Source organism: Gopherus evgoodei, chromosome 2 (genome assembly GCF_007399415.2).
Source record: "Gopherus evgoodei ecotype Sinaloan lineage chromosome 2, rGopEvg1_v1.p, whole genome shotgun sequence".
Lineage (NCBI taxonomy): Eukaryota > Metazoa > Chordata > Testudines > Testudinidae > Gopherus > Gopherus evgoodei.
This window is the reverse complement of record NC_044323.1, coordinates 42654207-42679218: the sequence shown is the minus strand read 5'-3', so window position 1 is coordinate 42679218 and position 25012 is coordinate 42654207. Positions and strand designations below refer to the sequence as shown.

The 25012-nt window shown below is 40.8% G+C and overlaps 1 protein-coding gene across 9 annotated transcripts in view; it reads right to left on the bottom strand.

Annotated features, from left to right (window-relative positions):
- Nucleotides 1-25012, bottom strand: part of ADAM22 (ADAM metallopeptidase domain 22) — a 219169-nt gene that overhangs the window by 15352 nt on the left and 178805 nt on the right. Inside the window, exons 27-31 of one of the 9 annotated variants that reach the window (XM_030550490.1) lie at nt 19513-19707; nt 12426-12526; nt 5896-5962; nt 2355-2465; nt 139-225 (exon numbers count right to left, since the gene is read on the bottom strand). In XM_030550490.1, the coding sequence (XP_030406350.1) occupies nt 139-225; nt 2355-2465; nt 5896-5962; nt 12426-12526; nt 19513-19707 (561 nt within the window). The remainder of the gene's footprint in view (nt 1-138; nt 226-2354; nt 2466-5895; nt 5963-12425; nt 12527-19512; nt 19708-25012) is intronic. The other 8 variants (XM_030550491.1, XM_030550492.1, XM_030550493.1 and 5 more) reach the window with 8 other exon arrangements.

Sequence of the window (25012 nt, the reverse complement as noted above, 5' to 3'; positions counted from 1 at the left end):
ATCAAAAGGCAGCAAATGAACAAGGGGCTCTTTGCACCTACAGTAACTTGTACTGATATATACAAGATAGGAGTCCCAACATATTTGTATATGCTGGAACAGCTCTTACAAATGATATAGAATTAATTTACAAAATACCTAAAGTATGGTCCTTCAGTGTTTTTATTCACATCTTCTACCCACTTAGCTACATTATATTCTCTTTTGAACCAGGGGTTTAAATACCTGCAGAAAGCAATGGAAGGAATAGAGAAGGCAGAAGAACAAGAAGAATAGAAAATCTGAGAACACACAGCACAAGCTCAGCAAGGATGTCTTCATCCCCAAAATGCAAGTGAGTTTGGCAAATAAATCAGTATGGATGTTGGGTGAGGAGTAGGCAATGTGTACAACTGCATGAGAAAATTTGAACTGCAACAAGGCTCAAGTTCAATTAATCTGGAAATTGTTGAGGACACATTATTCATTTAATTTCCTAAGGGTGAAATTTACCTCTATGCAGAGGGCCAGGAATGATCACAAGGTATTTGCACCTCTTATGTCCTCAAAATAGTGACATGATGAGATTTTGACTCCTGTCCTGCAATTTACTCTCTGCAGCGGCAGGCATCTGCCCAGCTGGACTGAATTGCAGGATTGAGGCCTTGAGTGCTGCAGAGACTTTGGGCTGGCCCTCTGTACATGGATGAATTTCAACCTCACCATTTAAAATGCTCTTTTTGCCACCTCTGGTAATTTCTTTACACCTATCCTGTGAACAAAAATTGGTTTTAATAATTTTGTGTGATCCGGTGAAATTGCAAAGAGGGCTGCATAACTGATCTGATATTTTACCTTGTAAAACCTCGATTAGCAAAAGAACAACTTTTAAAAAACCATGTATGTGTCTAAGTTACACACAAAACTAAGAAACGTTGTTATTTTATTCCATGATTAGCAGTACTATTCCAACAGGTGAAGACAGTTGTTCTGTAACTAACTTCCCTTGGCCACCAATAGAAAGTTCACTTAATTGTACTGAAACTTTTCCTCTTCTCCCCTTGTAGTGTTAACAATAAAATGGGATGCAGACACTGAGCAACTTGTTTGGTGCAATTTAAATTCTGCATTTCTGGTATAATCATTACAACGGTGTAACAGTTATTTTTATCACTGCATTTATGTAATAGGGACCAACACAATCTGAAACAGTAAATGAAATGTAACACCAAAAAAAGCAAAAATTCTTTTTTAAATTACTGTAAATACCTTTGGGCCAGATCCCATAGCTCTTATTCCACTGATCTCATGAGTGAACTGTTTCCTCAAGGGACTGATTTTATGAGTGTAGGACAGGCCAGTTTTCTTTCTTTGAAAACACAACTGAATGTACTACAATATTCCAGACCATGTCAAAGTCTAAAACCTGTAGCAGGTTGTTGTTGTTTTAAAAAAACCTCCTTAGACCTCCTTTTTTGCTCTGGAACTTCATCTCCCTGCCCCGCGTAAGCACAGCCACAGCTTTCAAAAAGGATTTGCCCCCAGCCACAGCTGCCTCTAACTTGCCTTTCTTAATCACAAACGAGTGAAATCAGTAGTGCTTTATGCTTTCCAACCTGGCTTCTTAGTAAAAAGTAAAAGTTTAAAGCTGTGGTGCAGCCACAGATGAAGTGCTGGTAAATCAACAGGCTGGCGCCAGTATCGTTTGGATCTGCTGTTACAGTTTTAACTGCTTTGTAGCTATGGATTTCCTAGGGAGTCAGCCATAGTTGCAGTATTTTTAACCTGCACTTTTTATTTGAAGGGGTCTTTTGGTAACCATGAAACACTCCTGATCCGTCTTTTTAAAGTAGAAAATAAAATGTAATGTGGCAACAAAGCATGCAGTTGTTATCCAATAATGTTTGTGAGCTTCCTAGGCCCAGTTACATACAGATAACTTTCATTCCTTCCAATCAATCTGCATATAGAAAGGTTTATATTATGTCACTGCAGACCACTGAATTATATCATGAGAAAGCTCTCAGATTGATCTTTGCAGTCATCCGTGCATCAGTCATCATTGAAATCCAACATTATTTTGAATGATAAATTCTCCTTTGAAATAAATCTGTCATTAAATCTAAGGCAAAAACTAGACCAATAGCTTGATTTGGCTTGTAGCGCAACATGCAATAATGCAAAAGACCCAGGTTCAAGAGTGATCTTACACCTCAGGCTGGCAAGGAGGAGGGTTGAGCTAGTGCTGCATCAGCAGGAGCACCTCCAAGAGGTCAAAGCTGTTTTGCCACAGTGAAACTATTGAATACTCAGGGAAAAGGACTTTTCATGGGATAAAAATGGCAACCCAGAATATAGGAGCAGGTGAAACTGACCTGTGGTCCCGATTCCCTGTATGGGGGTGGTGAGAACCCCCTTGGCTTATGCCTTGGGTCGGGATTTGGTGGGCGAGAGAAAGCCCGGGCTCAGATACATGGGATACCCTGCTGCAAAAACACAATATATAATAGAAAAATCTAAGCCAAATCATGTTTGTATCAATTTATAACAATGAGGAAGATGCACACTTAGATGAAAATAATTAACAAAGAGAACCAGTACTGCTAATTGGCAAAACACGTCTTACTAGGACATGTTTTAACACATCTCCATTTTATTGTCAGGATATTCAGAAAGTCTGTATTACCTTTCTTGGATAATATTCATTGATTTTAACAGAAAACTATTACTTTATCAGACCACTTAATCAATTCTGTTGTAGAAACTTTGGCAGAACATGCTGGCTCTGTTAGTCAACATTTTCTTTGTATGGAGTGAACCACCTGACTTCATTGAATAAAAACTCCCACGTTTTTTTTTTCTACTCATCTGGAAGCAATTAAAAACTGACAAAAATATCTGTAAGTAGAGCGATGACATTTATCAGCAGGCTTACATCAACCAAGAAACAATCTGTTAGATTTCAAAATAATGCCTGGTACATTTTTCAGGAATTGCATGAGATGCTTGCTGTGTGCATCCCATGCTAATACTAATGAGAGTCATATGGCTGAAACCCTACCCAATGCTTCAGAAATTCAGAGGAAACTGACAGTTTAATTGTGGGCCAATTTCCAATCAGTTGCACAACTGTGCACACAAAACAGTGCACTTAATTAGTGCATGCAATCGCTGCAAATATATGCATAAATCAGGTATGTGTGTATGTAACTGTACATCTGGTAGCTTCCTGTGAAAATACCTGAATTCTGTACACATTCAAAGTATGGCACAAATCAGGCTCATAATGTTTTAAAAATTTACGGTGGATCTTGTTTACTTATGAGAGACAATAGTTTGGCACCTTATTATTTTCTTTTCACTGTCTGCACTATTCAGCTCCCAGATCTCATATAGGAAATACTCCAATCACTATCCATTGTCTCAGGATATATTTTATTAAGGTTCTTTCTCATTTACCTGAGACGTTAATGAGGTGAATTTGTCTTGAAAATGTTGCATGAACCTTAAGGCACCCTTAAAGCAGCTGGCATCACATTTTTGTTAAAACAAACAACAAATGTTTTGGTCACTGTTAGTAACAGATCATTCCCGGTCAGTTCTTTTCAAAATGTGATTTCATATTTATAATTATATTCTATGTGTGACACCCCTACAATTCTCTCCTCCCCTCACTGCAGACATGTTGCCTGGGAGAATGTGAAACCTGCTCACCTCATGGCTGCTCTTCTTGCAGAGCAGACTCTTGACAAGGTGACTTTGCAATCACCAACCTCTCTCACTCACCCCCAAAGCAGACACCTTCAGGGGAAAGGGTGTCTCCCCAGTCCACCTAGTCTGGCAAGTATATTTCAGGAACACAGATGTTCTGTGCCACCCCCTTATAGATTGCTTACTCTTCAGCAACAGGTTCTGCCTCTGACTGTTACCATTTCTGCTTACACTATACTCAGCAGCAGGGATGAAATGAGAGAATTAGATATGGCAGAAATTATAGGTCACGTTAAAAAGAGAAAATGCAATCTCATCTGCACTCTGAGGAGGTTAGTCAACCAAGCTAATTTGCTCTTATCAAATTGTCTCATGCAAAGGAAGAAAACCAAACAATCAACATTCCAATAAGAGTTTATCAATATTAAGACCACAGAGACAGGGGTGCTGCAGTCACTTGAAAGTTAAGCTCCTCCAAGGGATTTAAGTATAATCTTACTGGTTTTGTACTGCCAATTTTAACCATGCAATGTTGTAGCTATTACATGTCTCAAACTATTAATGTTTGTAATTTGTAGCAAAGACTCATCTATGTGAACCTTTGGAAACTTATGCATGCAACAACTGTATATTGAGCTTGGAATACTCAAGTTTTGGAACAAACTCAAAATAATTTAGCTGAAAAAGGCTGGGCCCTCAGAAAATCTAGTAGTATCATCAGCAATACCAGGAGAGATGAGAAGGAGTGCCAATGACAAGCGGAGTCAGGAAAGTAACTGAAATACTTTCCTCGTGGATTCTATTTTCTATATGGACAACCTACCTAATTCTCAATTATTGAGGGATAATCTCCATTCATTGATATATTTTGCTTTCCACAACCAAGTCTCTGTACAACTTTTCATGAGTGATGTACCTGAGTATTCAGATTTTAATATCTAAACTGTATTGTTAAATCTATTCACCTAAATTTGGGTTATTGCTGATTAGGTATTCTGTGTATCATATGACTTTTAAAAACAAACTTGGCATTTGTGGATAATCTAAGCACTATACCCAGATGTACAGGCATGCTTTTCTCAACCTATATATTATATAATTTTTTTAACATTAGCTTTAATACAATTTTTAAATCTATTAGCTTCCAGCTGGCCCAGTATCAAACCCTTCTGCCAGTGAGGAGATACATTAATATTGATGACAGAGGGAGAGGGAATAATCATTTCTGTCAACAGTAGAGAATTATAAATTCTTAAGTGGCACAGTAATGACAAAGGAAGCCTAGTGGAAAATGTTTGACAAGCCTAGAGGTTACGGTTCCACCTATTCACCATCCTTTCAGATAAGGGGTCTAACTAAGTAGACATAGATAATATGGAGTATTTCTCAGGATGAGAATAGCAAATATGGGCCTATTCAATAAATTAAATAAAACAAAGAAGGCAGGAAAGCAAATTTAATTAATTTTGTAACTGTTTATGTGAAACCTGTACATGACAGTTTTACAAATGGCTCAATTCTTAATATGATTAAATTAATACATACCTGCCCATTTCTTTATTTTTCCCTTACTGGACCAAATCCAAAGCCTATTGAAGTCAATGAAAAGACTCACACTGACCTCAGTGGGCATTGTAGCAAAGACTGTGCACGGACAGTCTCATCATGTTCTGATCCCAGTGGTTTGAGAAAATATTCTAGATCAGACTTGATGGCTTAGAGCACTAAACTGTAAATATGTTCTCAAAGCACAGTTAGGTTATTTTCCTAAAATCTCTGGGTGGGGAGTCAGAGATAGGAATGTGTGTCCCCAGGAGGACCAGTGTCATCTGCAGTGGTTCCATCTGGGGTGAGGGCAAAGGAAGGAAAATAGGTTATCTGAAATTCACTAGTTGAACAGGACACACTCAGAAATAGCAGTTTATTGTAGACAAAAGCCTGTTGTGATGGTGCAGGCTGTCACCCCCAGTGGGGTTCACTATAGGGCTGACTGCGAAGAAGAAAAGCAATAATTAATTGTTTTAGAAAAAGTAAAAAGAATATTAAAAACACATTTGTTAAGCCATTTACCAGCCTGCCAGTGAGTACATTGAGTGGGCCACAGGGAACATCTGTAGTTTCTACTTTAAAACGCTCAATGTAAATGAAAGTAGCATTAGTTTGTAAGCTGTTCTTTTCTGCTTTGCTGTTAAAGGGTCAACTTACTCAGTTGAATTAGACCGTGGCCTATATTTTTTGCCTCTGATTTTCTTTCTGTTTCCTCCTATATTACCTGAAAAAGATCAGAGGATAAAGACAGACCAAATAATATCTTGAAATGTACAACATTTAAAAAATGTTTATAATTCATGTTCATTACCTCCCCGCCAAACTAGTGGTATTGACAGCTTCTGCCATTCAAAAATCATGAGTCAGGCATCCCCCCATTAATCATGAGCTTTTATTTGCCTTCTGGTTTCTGAGTTTTTAAGGTGCACTTGGGTCACATTTTCAAACTTTTCTCTGCAACCGTGAGAGGTAGAAACGTACGTTTTAAAATATAAAAGCTGAAATTCTCACCCAGTTAGAACCCGCCAGGGCTGGGGCTCTAAGATAAACACTAAATATTGTAAAACTCACAATACAGTCATAAGGGTTGGAATCACTGAGCTACTCATGGCTGATTTCTCCACATTGTTCATGACCTCTCACATTGGTGTTAGAACAATGGGTGAAACCAAGGAGATGTAATTTCTACGTAATGAAACATCCCACTAACAGCTTTGTGTGCTAGTGATCTCTTAATAAAATATTTACTATATTTAGAAAAAAATATCCAATATACTAGTTAAAAGGGACCCTGTCAACTTGAATTTTCTGAAATGGGCTCAAAACAATACAGTTTGCTAACAGAACACACATTAGTCATAGCCCCAATTTAAAAAAAAATTCCTTTAAGAAAAAATTGTTAGGGGCTTTTCTACTCCTCTGTCCTGTTGGAAGGGTCTTTTAAGTGAGCACATGACCCCCTATATGTTCAGGTCTGCTGCTTCTCCCCGCCCCTGCACACACTTGCTTGTGCCTCTTTAGTTTCATTTTCGGCTCTACTGCTGGTAAACACCAACTATTGCAGGGCTTGTAAAAAGGCATGCACCATCAACAACCATGCACAACTGACTATGCACAAAATGCTGTTGTAGCAAATACACTGAAAACAAAATAAGTAAAATGCCCCAGTCTCTTTCAGTTGCATTAATCTTAGTAGATACAGGCAGCAAAAACAGGTAAAACGTTGTCAGAGAATTGTGCATTTCAAGTTACGGTGTCCTTTTAATGCCCAACCCTGTGAGCAGCAAACGCAGTGTGCAGTGAGAGTCAAGGATGCTCTGTACCTCACTAGAGGTAATCAGCTCTGCACAGGATCGAGCACCATAAAAATTAAAAGAGAATCATTGAGAAACGGATTCTCCACCACTCTGCATGAACTCAGCAGGAGTGGAGAGGAGAAGCCACAGGGAAACAGTTCCAGCTCCCTGATCCTGCACCAATGACCCAATGAGAAAGCAGCTCTAACTCATGAGGTCTCTCTCTTCCCCACCATCCCCTTAACTGGGGTAAGGAGGTGGCTGGTAATGGAGCCAGCTCTATGCCACCAGAGAACCCCACTGTACTGACTATTTCTGGCCAATCTAATTCCTCTTTGCATCGCTTGACTGGCACATAGAGGATCAGAGAATCTGGTATGATGTGCACGTGCACACATGTACATACAAATTGGGCATTCTGAATATGTGAATTGTCAGACTGGACTTCCTCCTAGAAACTGTGATGGGATGTTAGACAGGGTGAGATCTGAGTTACTACAGAGAATTCTTTCCTGGGTGCTGGCTGGTGAGTCTTGCCCACATGCTCAGGGTTTAACTGATCGCCATATTTGGGGTCAGGAAGGAATTTTCCTCCAGGGCAGATTGGCAGATGCCCTGGAGATTTTTTGCCTTCCTCTGCAGCATGGGGCATGGGTCACTTGCTGGAGGATTCTCTGCAGCTTGAGATCTTCAAGCCACGATTTGAGGACTTCAATAACTCAGACATAGGTTAGGGGTTTGTTACAGGAGTGGGTGGGTGAGATTCTGTGGCCCTCATTGTGCAAGAGGTCAGACGAGATGATCATAATGGTCCCTTCTGACCTTAAAGTCTATGAGTCTATGAGAATGGAAGGCTGCATGAAACTATAAAGATAATTTCCATATATTTGCAATATGGTCTTGGATTTAACCTGCGGCCTCAATATCATCAGGCATTTACAACCTTGACCTCCACTGTGAAAAAATATGCACATCTAAATGTACCATTTTTAGCATAGTTGCTAAAAATGTATTACCTTTACAAAGAAAAACAACTGATCCAGTATTGTTGCCCATACACTGGTAAAACTCCCAGTGTAGCTGGTGGGAATTTTGCCTGAGGGGCTGCAGAATTAGGCCTTACATTAGCAGAAGCCTTTAAGTTCTAAAATTTAACTGATTTACATTAAACATAGTTGTCTTCAGATGAGTAGCACTATCTGGGCAAGAGTAGTATTTTACAGTCTGCCATGCATATGGGGAAGTGTGTTCTTGTGCTCTCCCAAGAGAAGACTAAGAAGCAAATTGTGCCTTCCAGTTTCCTCCTGCTCCAGGAGGTGTATGTGAAGGAGAAAGACAGCTTGTGCAAGCCCTAAACTTTGTGCAGTCTATGTTCCCAAGCATAGCTGAACTGGCTGGAAAGTTTGGCCGTGAAACTTCGCCCATATGCACAGAGAGAAATGTAGCAGTCCTGCAGAGGCTCCTCACTGCTCTGTGGTATGGATAGCCAATGCAGGAAAGTAAGAGATGCTTATATCCCCCCTACTCCCCTGCAGGAGCAGTTGGGATGGGCCACAATCTGGATTTTAGTAATAATCTAATACTGTAGAACTTGGCCTTGGTGATGAGTGACTGTAATGATCATTTGGCTAAAACTCTTTTAAGGCCAGGTTTTCAAAGGTAGTTAGCACCTAAAGATGCAAATTGGTGCCTAGTAGGATTTTCAAAAGCACCTTGTGACATTATTGACATGAACTGTAACCATATAGATCATTGTTGCACCAGGTCTTGTACAGAGGAGGTCAAGTGGGGCATCTGTGGAAAGGTTGTAGTTTGCTAGCTATGGTTATGCTGTCTGTATGTGTGTATCATTTTTGTATTTGAAGTTATGAATATTGGCTATGTACTTGTATCTCAATGTGTTTGATTCTAAGTAGCCTCAGTGAAGCATTTGGTCAGCTTCCTGAGAAAGGACTTAATTGACAATGGACTTTGGGAGATGCCAATCTACATCTGAGCTTTCCTGGGAATGTTCAAACTAACATGTAAACAATGGCGTCCGCCTGCAAAAAGCTGAATCATTCACGGACATGTGACTTGCCCAGGTGGCTACAAACTCCATCTGGCTGCTGTGATTTTGCACAGGAGAACAAAGAGATTTCTGCCCACAAGAGAGAGAATATAAAAGGCCCTGGAAACCCCTCCATTGTGTCTTCAGCTGGTTCAAGAGATGGCCTCTCCACCCCCCAAGAGATGCCTGAAAGAAACTGGAACAAAGTACAGTAATTACAGGGGTGTGAGTTATTGCTGGACCCAGACTAGGAAGGAGACCAGTCTGTGAAAGAAGCTTATTGGAACATCTCTGGGGGTGAGATTTCATCTGTAATCAGTTTCTTAATGTATTAGGCTTAGACTTGTGTCGTGGTACAATTCCCCACTCTGAACCTTAGCGTCCAAAAGATGGGGTACCAGCATGAATTCCTCTAAGCTCAGTTACCAGCTTAGGACCTGTAGCGCTGCCACCAACCAGGAAGTCCAGTGCCTGGTACACTCTGGTCCTCCCAAAACCTTGCCCAGGGACCCCCAAGACCCAGACCCTCTGGATCTCAACACAAGGAAAGTAAATCCTTTCCCCCATGGTTGCCTCTCCCAGGCTTCCCCTCCCTGGGTTACCCTGGAAGATCACTGTGATTCAAACTCCTTGAATATTAAACAGAGAGGAAAATGCACCTTTCCCCCTCCTTCTCTCTCTCCCTCCCAGATTCTCCCTGAGAGAGAAAGTAATCGTGACACAGAGAGAAATTAATCTTTCTCTCCCCCTTCCCTCCTTTCTCCCCACCAATTCCCTGGTGGATCCAGACCCAGGCTCCTGGGGTCTCACCAGAATAAAAAAACAATCAGGTTCTTAAACAAGAGAAGCTTTTAATTAAAGAAAGAAAAAACAGTAAAAATTATCTTTGTAAATTTAAAAAATGGAATAGGTACAGGGTCTTTCAGCTATAGACACTGGGAATACCCTCCCAGTCTAAGTATACAAGTACAAATTAAAATCTTTTCAGCCAAATACCAATTTAAACACCTTTCAGCCAAATACACATTTGAATTCCTTCCAACTAAATACACATTTGCAAATAAAGAAGACAAACATAAGCCTAACTCACTTTATCTACCTAGTACTCACTAGTCTGAACTTATAAGAGCCTGTGTTGGAGAGACTGGAGAGAAACCTGGTTGCACATCCGATCCTCTGAGCCCCCAGAGTGAACAACAACCAAAACTAACAGCACAGCACAAAAACTTCCCTCCCTCAAGATTTGAAAGTATCTTGTCCCCTGAACAGCCAGGGTCTCTGTTCTTGTTAACTCTTTCCAGGCAAAGAGATATGAAGCACTTCTGTTCTATTAACTCTTACTTATCTGTTTATGACAACTTGTGTGTTTGTTTGATCCTGCTTCGTAATTTACTTTGTTCGGTCTGTTATTACTTGGAACCACTTAAATCCTACTTTTTAAACTTAATAAAATCACTTTTTGCTTATTAATTAACTCAGAGTAAGTAATTAATACCTGGGGGAGCAAACAGCTGTGCATATCTCTCTATCAGTGTTATAGAGGGCGGAGAGTTTATGTGTTTACCCTGTATAAGTTTTATACAGAGTAAAACAGATTTATTTGGGGTTTGGATCCCACTGGGTGTCTGGGTGCTAGAGACAGGAGCACTTGCTAAGCCGTTTTCAGTTAAGTCTTCAGCTCTGGGGCATGTGGTTCAAACCCTGGGTCTGTGTTGGAGCAGACTGGCATGTCTGGCTTGACAAGGCAGGGTTCTGGAGGTCCAAAGTGGCAGAGAAAACAGGCTCAGAGGTAGTCTCAGCACATCAGGTGACAGTCCCAAGGGGGTTTCTGTGATCAAACCCATCACACACCTAATCACTGAAGTCAATGGGAGTTAGGTACCTAACTTGCCTAGGCACTTTTGAAAATCCCTTTAGGTGCCTGCCTGCATCTTTAGATGCCTAAATACCTTTACACATCTGGCCCTCAGAGCCTTATTTCCAAAATTTAGCATTTCCTGTTTTGATATGTTTGGCCCTGTTTGCAATGATCAGCTGATTTCAAGCAAGAGGGATAAACCTCAAAGGATTTTAGTTCCTTGTTAAACTCTTAAATATACATCTCTTAGTCTCTGTCTTTGAAAAACTGCAGTGGGGCCATTCTGATGCTCTTGTGTGCAGTTCAATTAGTGGGTTCAAATTCTTAATTTTTCATACAAAAAGAAAATTGGGAGACATTTTACTTCTCTGATATTTATTTTTTCATCCAATGTATCACCTCCAGGTATTCTCAATGGTAAACCTTTCCAAAGCAAAGTGGCTGGAACCAATGGAGTGCCATGCTTTACAACATATTGGGCCATAGAATCTCACCCATTCTGCTCAAGTGGCACAGAGGAAGCAGAACTATCTGTATTTCCCTAGCAGACTCAGACCTAGTGCATCTGCACCCTAGGCCATCCCCATCCCCAGACTCTGAGTAGGGGTGAGTAAAGATGGGTAGGGGAAGTGGTTGAAGCATGTTGTGCTCTGATAATAACTAGCTTGTGGGCAGGTCCTTGGGGATAATTACCAGCTACCAAAGTTTAGAGCATCCCTGAGGCTGCTCTAAACTCTGCAGGAGCTGTGGCCAGCATCAGTGCCGTGTCTAGGCACCAGTGCAGGAAGCAGGTGCTTGGGAAGGCCAATGGGAAGGGGTGGCACATCTGGGTCTTTGGCAGCAATTTGGCAGCAGGTCCCTCAGTCCCTCTTGGAGCGAAGGACCCGCCACCGAATTGCTGCTGAGGAATGAAGTGGTGCGGTTGAACCACCACCAAAGTGCCATCAATCGCGGCTTTTTTTTTTCTATTTTTCTTCCCTTTGCCACTTGGGGTGGCAAAAAAGCCTGAGCCAGCCCTGGCCAGCATAAAACCAGCCAGTGACTCGGAGAGCTGTAAATGGCTCACTTGTGGTTCCCCACTGTAGGCACAGCAGAGAATTTGGGCCACTATATCTGTACTGTGGTTCCTCTTAACTGAATATATGCTGCATATATGCTTCAGGTTTGCACTCAAAGGACTGTTTGAAAGTAACAATTGAATAGTATTGTTTAAAATTGTATTTAAAATTGCAGTTTGGCCCATTGCCATAGACCTGGAATCATTCACATCTTGGAGTTAAGGGGTCCAGAGCTCCTGCTGTTAGCGATACAGAAAAATGTATTAGTGTGTTGTGCTGCTAAATCCAAACTCCCAGGTTAATAACAAAATGTACACAATTTTAGGGAGTCATGTTCCTGTCCAAAGAACAATTACATTGTCAGCATAGCGGTGGTGACACCCAGGCGGGTTCTTGCTCTAGTCAGCATAAGAGTTCTCCATTACCTTGCCACGAGTTACTTCTAGGTCTCCCATTTTCACAGATGTCTGAAATATGCTTTGTGTCTGGGATCCTTTCACTCCATGAATGAGATAATCCATTTGACCTGGAATAGGAAAGCTCGTCTGTGATTGTTTTTAGGTTACCTTCTAATCATTATATATTGGTTGAGAAACATTCACAGTTCCAGGGATGGGTCACAAAACAAAGCCCAACGGTCTGTCTGCACTAGCAGAGTGCACTGTTTTATGGTAAAGCACTGCAGCTAAGGTTTGCTAGTACAGGCCATTCCCGCAGTGGTTCAGTGTGTCCACATTCACTAGCCTGGGTTCTATAAACTGGTTCATGGTGACCACTCATAGCACTTCATCCAACTGTTGCTATCCCAGGGAACTGCAAGCTTCCTAAGGCATCTTTCTAGTTATCTGTTCCTAGCTGTAGCATGCCCTTTTCCCCTCCAATCATTGATTCCATCCTGACTGTGGAATGCATGCTAAATCCTCATACAACTGGAGGGAAATATAATGATGGAAGGCGGTTGGGAGGATTCTCCAATACATTTCCTCGCCTACCTCTAGCCCTGGAAGCCCAGGATGATCATGATGAGCACCCACTTGCAGGCACTAAAATTTTACATTGTTTTATTTTTGAATGCAGGGGGTTTTGTACATAAATCTACATTTGTAAATTCAACTTTCATGATAAAGAGATTGCACTACAGTACTTGTATGAGGTGAATTGAAAAATACTATTTCTTTTGTTTTTTTACAGTGCAAATACTTGTAATAAATATAAAGCAAGTACTGTACACTTTGTATTCTGTGTTGTAAATGAATTCAATATTTTTGAAAATGCAGAAAACATCCAATAATATTTAAATAAATGATATTGTATTATTAATAGTGTGATTAATCACATGATTAATCGTGATTTTTTTTAAGCGCTTGACAGCCCTAATATGGATATTTTATTCTTTTTATGAGCTGGAGATTGCAGTGTGCACTTACAGGCTAAAGTCATGGCAGAGTGGGGTCTATATACTCACATACTATAAGATGAACTAATGTATTTCTTTCTTCTCATGTTTTCCCTACGATCCAGAGATATGTTTGTTGAGGGCCAGTATCAACAGAGAGCAGAACCTTGTAGAAGACTCCCTGCAACACAGCTAGTTCTGCTCCCCACCCCCTTTGCCATATGTGGCGGTGGCAACCCAGGACAATTATTAGGTCTACAAGAGGGGATGGAAGTAGACAAGTGGTACCTGGAGACTCATGGTAAGGTAAAACAGAGATTGGTTGTTTATTTACTTGGGAGAAGCTTGGCCTACTGAGTGTATTTGTATATTTTAACTGTATATCTGAATATAATAATGTTCTTCCATCTCTTTCTCCTTTGGAGGGCAAGAATCTGATGGAGACTCTTAGATAGTTCCCAGGTCACTCAAAGGTATTTATTCATTTATCACACCAATATTTATTGATTCAAACATATTTCCAGGGTTAAATATCTTAAAACTGATACATTCTTGGATATTTTTTCTCCTACTAGTTTCTTTTACAGGTGCAACGGGTGCCCCCACTTTTTACTGTGCTTGGCATTCACTGTTTTATAGTGGAGTGTTATAATAAAGTTAAGTATCAGAGGGGTAGCCGTGTTAGTCTGGATCTGTAAAAGCAGCAAAGAATCTTGTGGCACCTTATAGACTAACAGATGTTTTGGAGCATGAGCTTTTGTGGGTGAATACCCACTTCCTCAGATGCATGTAGTGGAAATTTCCAGGGGCAGGTATATATATGCTAGCAAGCAAGCTAGAGATAACGAGGTCAATTCAATCAGGGAGGATGAGGCCCTGTTCTAGCAGTTGAGGTGTGAAAACCAAGAGAGGAGAAACTGGTTCTGTAGTTGGCAAGCCATTCACAGTCTTTGTTCAATCCTGAGCTGATGGTGTCAAATTTGCAGATGAACTGAAGCTCAGCAGTTTCTCTTTGAAGTCTGGTCCTGAAGTTTTTTTGCTGCAAGATGGCCACCTTAAGGTCTGCTATAGTGTGGCCAGGGAGGTTGAAGTGCTCTCCTACAGGTTTTTGTGTATTGCCATTCCTAATGTCTGATTTGTGTCCATTTATCCTTTTCCGTAGAGACTGTCCAGTTTGGCCGATGTACATAGCAGAGGGGCATTGCTGGCATATGATGGCGTATATTACATTGGTGGATGTGCAGGTGAATGAACCAGGGATGGTGTGGCTGATCTTGTTAGGTCCTGTGATGGTGTCGCTGGTGTAGATATGTGGGCAGAGTTGGCATTGAGGTTTGTTGCATGGATTGGTTCCTGACCTAGAGTTATTATGGTGCAGTGTGCAGTTACTGGTGAGAATATGTTTCAGGTTGGCAGGTTGTCTGTGGGCAAGGACTGGCCTGCCACCCAAGGCCTGTGAAAGTGTGGGATCATTGTCCAGGATGGGTTGTAGATCCTTGATGATGCGTTGGAGGGGTTTTAGCTGGGGGCTGTATGTGATGGCCAGTGGAGTCCTGTTGGTTTCTTTCTTGGGTTTGTCTTGCAGTAGGAGGCTTCTGGGTACACGTCTGGCTCTGTTGATCTGTTTCCTTATTTCCTCATGCGGGTATTGTAGTTTTGAGAATGCTTGGTGGAGATTTTGTAGGTGTTGGTCTCTGTCTGAGGGGTTAGAGCAGATGCGGTTGTACCTCAGTGCTTGGCTGTAGACAATGGATCGTGTGATGTGTCCGGGATGGAAGCTGGAGGCATGAAGGTAGGCATAGCGGTCGGTAGGTTTTCGATATAGGGTGATGTTAATGTGACCATCACTTATTTGCATCGTGGTGTCAAGAAAGTGGACCTCCCGTGTAGATTGGTCCAGGCGGAGGTTGATGGTGGGGTGGAAGCTGTTGAAATCGTGGTGGAATTTTTCCAGAGTCTCCTTCCCATGGGTCCAGATGATGATGTCATCAATGTAGCGTAGGTAGAGAAAGGGCATGAGTGGACGAGAGCTGAGGAAGCGTTGTTCCAGGTCGGCCATAAAGATATTGGCATATTGTGGGGCCATGCGGGTGCCCATAGCAGTGCCACTGATCTGGAGATATATATATATCATGCTCCAAAACATCTGTTAGTCTATAAGGTGCCACAGGATTCTTTGCTGCTTATAATAAAGTTAGCTGTTAATATGTTAATGTCATGCTGAATTCTGTTCAACTAACCATTCATAGCGTTTTCCAGCATCGATGGGACCAAATGAGCAAAGCCTTTGGCTGCTCTTTGCTCTGCCCAGAGATGTGGGTTTGTGGACAGAGTGCCCTGAAGGCAATTTGCCTGATAGGTGGGTATAACATCATGGGGACTGAACTTAAAGGATCAGGTAACACTGGAATCATTTCAATGCCTTGTTTTCTGTCCTGCCACATTAGTCCTGCCATAGTATGAAAGAGGCATTACCCAAATTTGCTCAACAGTAGCGCAACAGTACCTGAACTGGTGACATAGCAACATTCAATTTCTCTAGGGTAACAGACCTTAGCATTGTGCGGTAAATAATAAACAACTGAGGGCAACATGAAAGAAATGGAAGTATGAGGCAAAATAAAGACATATCATGAAGAGAAAAGTTACATAACGTTCATTTTAAAAAGTTAAATAATTTTTTCTTAACTGGAATGCAAACCTGCTCCACAGCTGAATACAAGACCTATGGAAACTTGCTTTCCCAAGATTTGATTAGAACGTAGTCAACTGAGTAATGATTTTGCAACTGAAGACATTGCATCATTTTAAGATTAACTTTCACTCCCTGGAAGTAAATTATTTATCCCCCCACAAATACAAAAGCTTTAGCCAAAAAGGGCAGTGTGGTTAGTTAATTACATCTCAAACACTGTTCCCTTGAAGGATACATTTGCCTTAGTCATAGATTTAAATGGGATACTTTAAAGGAAATGGAATGTGAGGCCTGTGTAGTATATACAGTTTCACATACTTGCTATGTTCAGCAACAACTTTAAATGGGATAAAAATTGTGTGAATTTTGTCAATTGCTCATTTATAAATTATCTAAAGGGAGAAGAGATAAGAAGTTTAAAAAAAAATCAGTTCTCCTATGAGGAGTGCATTCCTATTACACACTGCTCCTTGCAAATCATTTTGAAGTGCCAGTTGAAAAGGAGTTTCATAATTAAAATATCTCTGATTGCAAAATGATGGCAGAGCATGGTGAGCTTATCAACAACTAATGTACCATTAACATTTTGCAATGAACTCATCGTTTCAAAATTATGTTGACGTCTCTTCTAAGCACTCGGAGCCACAACATATTAGCAAACTCTAAACAAATGAATAATGTATCTTTTTGGATTAGTACTTAGCAATGTACAATCTACTGCTCTGAGGGACTACTCACAATAGTCAGCACAAGGAACAAGTGTTTGCTAGATCAAGTCATAGGCTTGGTCTACACTACGTGTTTAAACTGATTTTAGCAGCGTTAAACCAATTTAACGCTGTACCTGTCCACACTACGAGGTCCTTTATATTGATATAAAGGGCTCTTTAAATCGGTTTCTGTACTCCTCCCTGACGAGAGGAGTAGCGCTAAAATTGGTATTACCATATCGGATTAGGGTTAGTGTGGCCGCAAATTGACGGTATTGGCCTCTGGGCGGTATCCCACAGTGCACCATTGTGACCGCTCTGGACAGCAATCTGAACTTGGATGCAGTGGCCAGGTAAACAGGAAAAGCCCCACAAAATTTTGATTTTTATTTCCTGTTTGCCCAGCGTGGAGCTCTGATCAGCACGGGTGGCAATGCAGTCCCAAATCCATAAAGAGCTCCAGCATGAACCATACAGGAGATACTGGATCTTATCGCTGTATGGGGAGACAAATCTGTTCTATCAGAGCTCCGTTACAGAAGACGAAATGCCAAAGCGTTTGAAAAAAAAATCTACAGGCTACACAGTGCTGCGTGACAAGCGTAATGGGAAGCCAGAGACTCAAATGGACACTCATGGAGGGAGAGAGGGGGTACTGAGGACTCCAGCTATCCCACAGTCCACAGCAGTCTCCGAAAAGTATTTGCATTCTTGGCTGAGCTCCCAGTGCCTGTAGGTTCAAACACATTGTTCAGCATTGTTCAGGGAATAGTTTGTCAATTTACTCCCCCCCACACCTGAAAGAAAAGGGAAAGAAATCGTTTCTTGACTTCTTTCAATGTCACCCTATGTCTACTGAATGCTGCTGGTAGACGCGATGCTGCAGCAGTGAAGAGCAGTATCCACTCCTCTCCCCTGCCTGGTGGCAGACGGGTGCAGTAGGACTGGTAGCCGTCCTTATTATCAACCCGTGAGTGCTCCTGGCTGGCTTCAGGTGAGGCTGGCCGGGGGCGCCTGGGTGAAAATAGGAATGATTCTCGGTCATTCCCAGTAGATGGTACAGAACGGCTGATAACCGTCCTCATCATAGCAACTGGGGACTGAGCTCCATCAGCCCCCTCCCTTTCCTGTGTAAAGAAAAGATTCTGTCCTGCCTGGACTATCATAGCAGCGGCATGCTGCGCTCCTCTTCCCCGCACCACTTAATGTCCAGCCTGGACTGTCATAGCACCTGGAGGCTGCCTCCTCCTCATTTTATCTCACTAACAAGTCATTGTTTCTTATTCCTGCACTCTTTATAACTTCATGACACAAATAGGGGGGCACTGCCACGGTAGCCCAGGAAGGTTGGGGGAGGAGGGAAGCAACAGGCGGGGTTGTTGCAGAGGCATCCCTCGTGAATGGCATGTAGCTCATCATTTCTGCGGGATCTGACACGGAGCAGCTACTCTCTGATACACTGCTTCTCTAGTACACTTGCCCCATATTCTAGGCAGGACTGACTCTATTTTTAGAAACCATAAAGGAGGGATTGACTCGGGGAGTCATTCCCAGTTTTGCCTTTGCGCCCCCGGCCGACCTCAGCCAGGGGCACCCATGATAGCAGCAGACAGCACAGAAGTACAGATAACCGTCATCTCATTGCCAGTTTACTCCAGCAGCAGATGGTACAGAACGACTGATAACCGTCTCTGCTATCATGCAAAGGCAAATGAATGCTGCTGTGTAGCGCTGGAGTATCACCTCTGTCTGCGGAATCCAGTACACATACAGTGACTGTAAAAAAAAAAAGCTGAATGGGCGCCATGGTTGCCGTGCTATGGCGTCTGCCAGGGCAATCCAGGGAAAAAGGGCGCCTAATGATTGTCAACCGTTGCTTTCCCGGAGGAAGGAATGACTAATGACATTTACCCAGAACCATCCGCGACAATGATTTTTGCACCATCAGCCACTGGGCTCTCAACCCAGAATTCTAAGGGGCGGGGGAGACTGTGGGAACTATGGGATAGCTACAGAATAGCTACCCACAGTGCAACGCTCTAGAAATCAACGCTAGCCTCAGACTATGGACACATACCGCCGAATTAATGTGCTTAGTGTGGCCGCATGCGCTCGACTTTATACAATCTGTTTTATAAAACCAGTTTAGGTAAAATTGGAATAATCCTGTAGTGCAGACATACCCATAGATTAACACTTGATTTAAAGTTTAGTATATTAGTATAGAAATAACATTTATATAAACTGTGAGCATCACACTCATTTCTGCAAGTCGGCAAGAATAAAAATATTTTTCACTATGTTTAGGTTGACCACAACTAAAAGGAGTTAATGACATTTACAAATAAGGATACAAAAATAGCATTCATATTAACTAGTTTATTTTTATAACTCTTATTGAAACATGACAGTATCTCTTTTCTTTGATTATCTGAACATGATATAAAATTCATGGGATTTTTTAATTATTGGTTTTTTTTATTTTTCCTGCCAAGAATACTATAGTCTTCTTGTAAAGTAATTTCCAAGCAGAGAGATGCTGAAAATTAAATTACACAAATCTTGGACAGCAATGTAAATTATCCTTATTCTGCTTTGATTTTTAATAACCAACATTTTAGGGCACTTTTGTAGTGCTGAAAAAAATCAGTAATCAAAGAATAAAAGATGCCGTTTTTAACATTCCACAAAGAAGGAAGAAGGACTCAAACCTGCTGCAAAACAATGAAATGTTCTGACTAATGGAATAATGGGTGATGGAACAGGTAGAAATCTGAAAATGCGACAGAAAAGCAGACCTCTTCTTAGAACTAGATGCAGAATTTGTGCTGACTCCAGGAGGCATGTCGCTATAAAAAGAGTCGGCCTCTCCAGGCTTTTTTACATAATCTCCCTGTGGTATTTGTCTAAAGCATAATGAACATTTTAAAGTTAGAAAACAAAACATGCACACACAAATATTAGTTTAGGAGAAAGAGGAAGAGATAACACTCTACAGGAGGAAACTGTAAGAATATTAATAAACACCTCAGACTTGAAAGAGAAGTCCTTCATATTTTTGAGAATTCAGAAATGCAATGTCAGAGGTTTAATTTAGAGAAACCTGCCTTTTAACTGAAAAAATCTGGCTGAGATTTTCAAAAGTGACTAGTTAGTTTTGGATGTCTCAGGTTTTGGATGATCAATTTCAGATATCTTCAAGAGGCCTGGGTATCAGGAAGTGATAAGGACTATGTGACAAAGTACAGGTGCTGCAGCCTGCAAAAGACAGTCAGCAACTGGTCATATGGCTATCAGGGCAGAGACTACAAGGAACTAGAAGTTAGGTCAAAAGGGAGCTAAGGGAAATGTTGTGTGTTCTCCCTTCCTGGCTGGTTAACGCAGGGAAAGCTTCTGGGGAATTATTGCTCAGGTTTTTTCAGTTGATTTGTTTTTTGATTTTGAACCAAATGAATGAACAAACCCAGAAGAAAGAGTCTTAAAAGAACTTGGAGCTTTATTTCCATTCCCTAGCTGGTGAAACTGCCCATCAGTCTGCATACCCAGTCTCTGAAAATCCGGCCTCCTTAAGGTGCCTCCAATAAGGACACCCAAAATCACTGTTCAGTTTGAAAATCTTGACCTTCGTCTCAAACAAGGTTCACTTTAAAGCCCTCTAGCACTCTAGAAGCATACATTGCAAGTCCAGAATTGTATTTTTTAAAGCAAATTTAGTGCTTGTGAAAGGGATTAGGTCATTTGGTCAGACAGAGAATTAACTATGGCAACTCAGTTTTAGCTGGATTTATTACTGGATTTCCAAGTGCGTTTAAAATGCACATTTTTCCCCCTTCTGAAAGACAAATGACAAAATGGTGCTGACTTCCTTTAATTTGCACTAACTTCCACTTTGCTAAAGGTACTGGTTTTAAGGATTTCATCATCTACTTGCTTGAATGACAGCTCCTAGTTTCAAGTTATCCTGTGGAGCTGCTGCATCTTTACAGTTCACTGTCAGAAGTTTACATAAGGGTAATATTGGATTACAGCTATAGAACTTATTTTTTTCTGCACTACTATATGCAGGTTGAGATTTTTTAAGTACAGTGTTACTTGGCTACAGTATAGTCAAGTCACTATCTTGAAATATGCATCTAAGCACCTCATTTAAAATGTAAATAATTCCAAAAATATTCCCTTTAGGCTTAAATTTTAACTTTAAATTCTTCTTCATTTTGTCAACAATCAGTCTCTGCATAGGCATTACTCAGAAGATTGCTTGAAGCAGAAGAGACAAAGGAAAGCCAAAGACAAGCTGCTAGGCCAGATGTATTATAAGGTTTATTATAATCTTTTCACCCTTTTAGATCATGCCTTCTGTTCTGTGGTCCCTCCCTCATTCATCCAAGACCTGTTTCTGTTCTGATTAAACAACCTTTTCAATGTTTGCAATTAGAAGCAAATTATTTGCAAAGAGATTAAAATGTTCCATGTTTCTGAAGCACACCAATTTATCAAAATATATAATTCACATCCCACTCATCCCTTTAGCCATGGTTTGAGGGAAAACTTCCAATTTATGAACAACCTATCCCACTTTTCCTCTGATAGTGAATGTATAGCCATCGGTTATCACTGTTCTTTGGAGATAATTCTAGCAGGTCAAAAATGTCTCCCTAATTCAAATGTATAACTTGTCTGTTGCTTTAATCATTAGCAGAAGATGTCCAGTTCAACATTGTACTTTCCAAGGTGTTAGTTTCTGTTTGTCACCATTAATAAAAATGCTCATTAACCAGAAGGCTGACTCACTTTCACTTCAGTTTTCAGAAATACAAACTGTGTCGTCCTACAGAACTTGACTCTCTTAAGATTTCCTTCACTTCTTTCACTTCCAGATTTAAACTTCAAAAGCTCCTCATATGTTTAAAATATATAATCATATGCCAAAAGGCTTGCAGATGGTACTTCACAATCCTTTTGGTTCCTTTCATTCCATATTGAGTCTCAGTTGTAGTCTCAATCTTCACACACCTCAGGAATATTTCAGACGCAAACTTATTGTGATTTGTGGGTATCTCAATAGAGTTTAATGGTTCTCCAGTCTACTATTTAACAAATTGTCACTCTTTGATCAAACTAATGCTTTTTTCCATATCTTTGTGCATTTCAGGCTATCTCAGTCGATAGAACCATTGACATTTTACTCCTTTCAGTTTTTTACGTTTTATTTGTTTCAGTTGCTTTGCTCCATCAAATATTAATCCTTATGTAACACTGGCATGCACACTGATGATTTGTTTTCATTTTGGATTAAGAGCTAACATTAATTCCAATGAGGGCTTTCCAGTCGACTCTCTTGTACTTTTTTCATCTACTTAATCCTTGCTTATATATTTTCATAACTATTTCTTCAGATATCCGACTATAGGATTTCCTCTTCCTACATTGATGAGGTTTGGTTGCTAGGCACCACTGCCTGCTTCATCATTTCCAAAGTCTTTGCCTATACTAGTTTCCATCCTGAACCTTAGCATAGAAACTGCACACAGAATGAGTCCACATTCATAGCTTTCCATCTCATTTACTAAACTTCTTGGATGATGGAACCTAAAAGATCACCAAGAATATATTAAAATTGATATTTTAGATTCTCTCAATCCTCTCATGCTAATTTTGCACTGGTATAGGCTGGGTTTCATTGGATATTTTCAAGATTTAAGTTGCCCTATCCTCTGCCAATGTAGTTGTATCTCCAATCAAATTATTTTAAGACCAACTCATTCTCACATAACAGATATATAGGGAAAGAGTCATCATGGCTTTTGTACAGGGAAATCATGATTCATCAATATGTTAGAATTCTCTGAGGGAGTCAACAAGCAGGTGGACAAGGGTTAATATAGCAAACTTGGACTTCCAGAAAGCCATTGACAGGGTCCTTCACCAAAGGCTCTGAAGCAAAGTAAGGAGTCATGGGATGAGAGGAAAGTTCCTCGCATGAATCAGTAACTGGTTAAAAGATTAGAAACAGGGGTAGGAATAAATGATCAGGTTTCCTAATAGAGAGAGGTAAATAGCATGGTCCCTCAAGGAGTGTCTTGGGACCTGTGCTGTTCAACAGATTCATAAATGATCTGTGAAAGGGGGTGAACAGTGAGGTAGCAAAATTTGCAGACAATACAAAATTACTCAAGATAGTTAAGTCCAAAGGAGACTGCGAAGAGTTACAGTGGGATCTCACAAAACTGTTTAGGCACCAAAATGGCAGATAAAATTCAGTGTCGATAAATGCAAAGTAATGCACACTGGGAACATAATCCCAACCATACATACAAAATGATGGAGTCTAAATTAGCTGTTACCACTCAAGAAAAATCTTGGAGTCATTGTGGACAGTTCTTTGAAAACATCCACTCAATGTGTAGCAGCAATCATAAAAGCTAACAGAATATTAGGAACCATTAGAAAAAGGGAAAATAATAAAACAAAAAATATTGTAATGAAAATGTACAAATCACTGATATGCCCTCACCTAGTATACTGCGTTTCAAAATAGATATATTAGAATGGAAGAGATGCAGAGACGGGCAAATGATTAAGGGTATCAAACAGCTCCCATATGAGGAGAGATTAAGAAGACTGGGACTGTTCACTTTAGAAAAAAGACCAGTAAGGGGGGAATATGATAGAGATCCCTAAACTCATGAATGATGTGGAGAAAGTAAGTATTATTTAGCCCTTCACATAATGGAAGAACTAGGGTTCACCTGATGAAATTAAGAGGCGACAGGTTTAAAACGAAAATAAGGAAGTACTTCATGCAATCCACAATCAACCGGTGGAACTCACGCTGGGGATGTTGTGAAGGCCAAAAGTATAACTAGGTTCAAAAAAGAATTAGCTAAATTCATGGAGAATAGGTCCATTAATGGCTCTTAGCCAAGATGGTCAGGGATGCAACGCTATGTTCCACATGTTCCTAAACCTCCATCTGCTAGAAACATCTGGCACTGGCCACTGTCAGAGACAGGATACTGGGCTAGATGGACCACTGGTCTGACCCAGTATGGTCTTCCTTATGTTCTTATGATAAGAGACTCCCACAAACCAGTCTTCCATTGTCCCTCTGCTGTACTGATACAGTTGCGCTGCTGCAGCATGTCTAAAGTGAAGACGTTCTATGGCAAAAGGAGAGAGCTCTCCCATCGGCATAATAAAACCAGCTCGGCAAGTGGCATAAGCTATGTCAGTAGGAGAAGCTCTCCCACTGACATTGTGCTGTGCACACTTGTGCATATGTTGGTGTAACTTATGTCGCTCAGAAGAGTGGGTTTTTTCATGCCCCTGAACAACATAAGTTACGCCAACATACACTGTAGTGTAGACATAGCCTAAACAAATTTGCACTTGGCAGGGCCTTTCTGCTACATGCCAAGCACTCTAAGTGACAGAGAGAGTACTACAAAGGCAAAGGGCATGGAGTGCAAGCTCAGCAGGTGGCAGCAGCAGATATAGCAGTACCTCGGACCAAGACAGTGTGATAACTGCATTAGACAGGAGGGGATTGGATGGTGGGGGGAAGGCAGAAGAGTAATCTCTCTTAGGGTCTGATCCTGCACCACTGAAGCCAATTTGAGTTTGGCCTTTGACTTGAATGAGTGCAGGATCAGGCCCTTGCAGTTAGAGATGGTTAGAACAGCAGGGTAGGTGGAAGGAAGCATAGTTTGGGGGAAAGAGTAGGTTCTTCCTGGAATCAATAGCTGGACCTTGGTTAGTGGGAAGAGTGATTCAAGTAGTTTACATTGCTTATCTGAATCAACGTGAATTTTTGAACAGATCAGCATTTCTTTTAGACAGTGAAGCACAGGATTCAGACTGACATTTTTCCAAACTGGCTCATATATCCACACTGCTGATTCTGATCTCACACGGCTTTTACACTGGTGTAACTCCAGTGACTTCAACTGAGTTTTATATTGAATACTTCAATAGAGTATTATATTTTATATTTATACCAGTGTGAACTAGTCCTGGAACTGTATTCTCATCTTGGTATACTCTTGTAGATATTAACCCGTTTTTATCTAAATCCAATTTTATGGACCCTGCTCTGAAGTACGTTATCCTGAGTTCCTGCTTGTATATAAAACATCAATCAAACATTAACTTGCAGGATATATATGAGACTAATTGAGTTGTGACAGCAACATGGACTTTAACATCTATCTT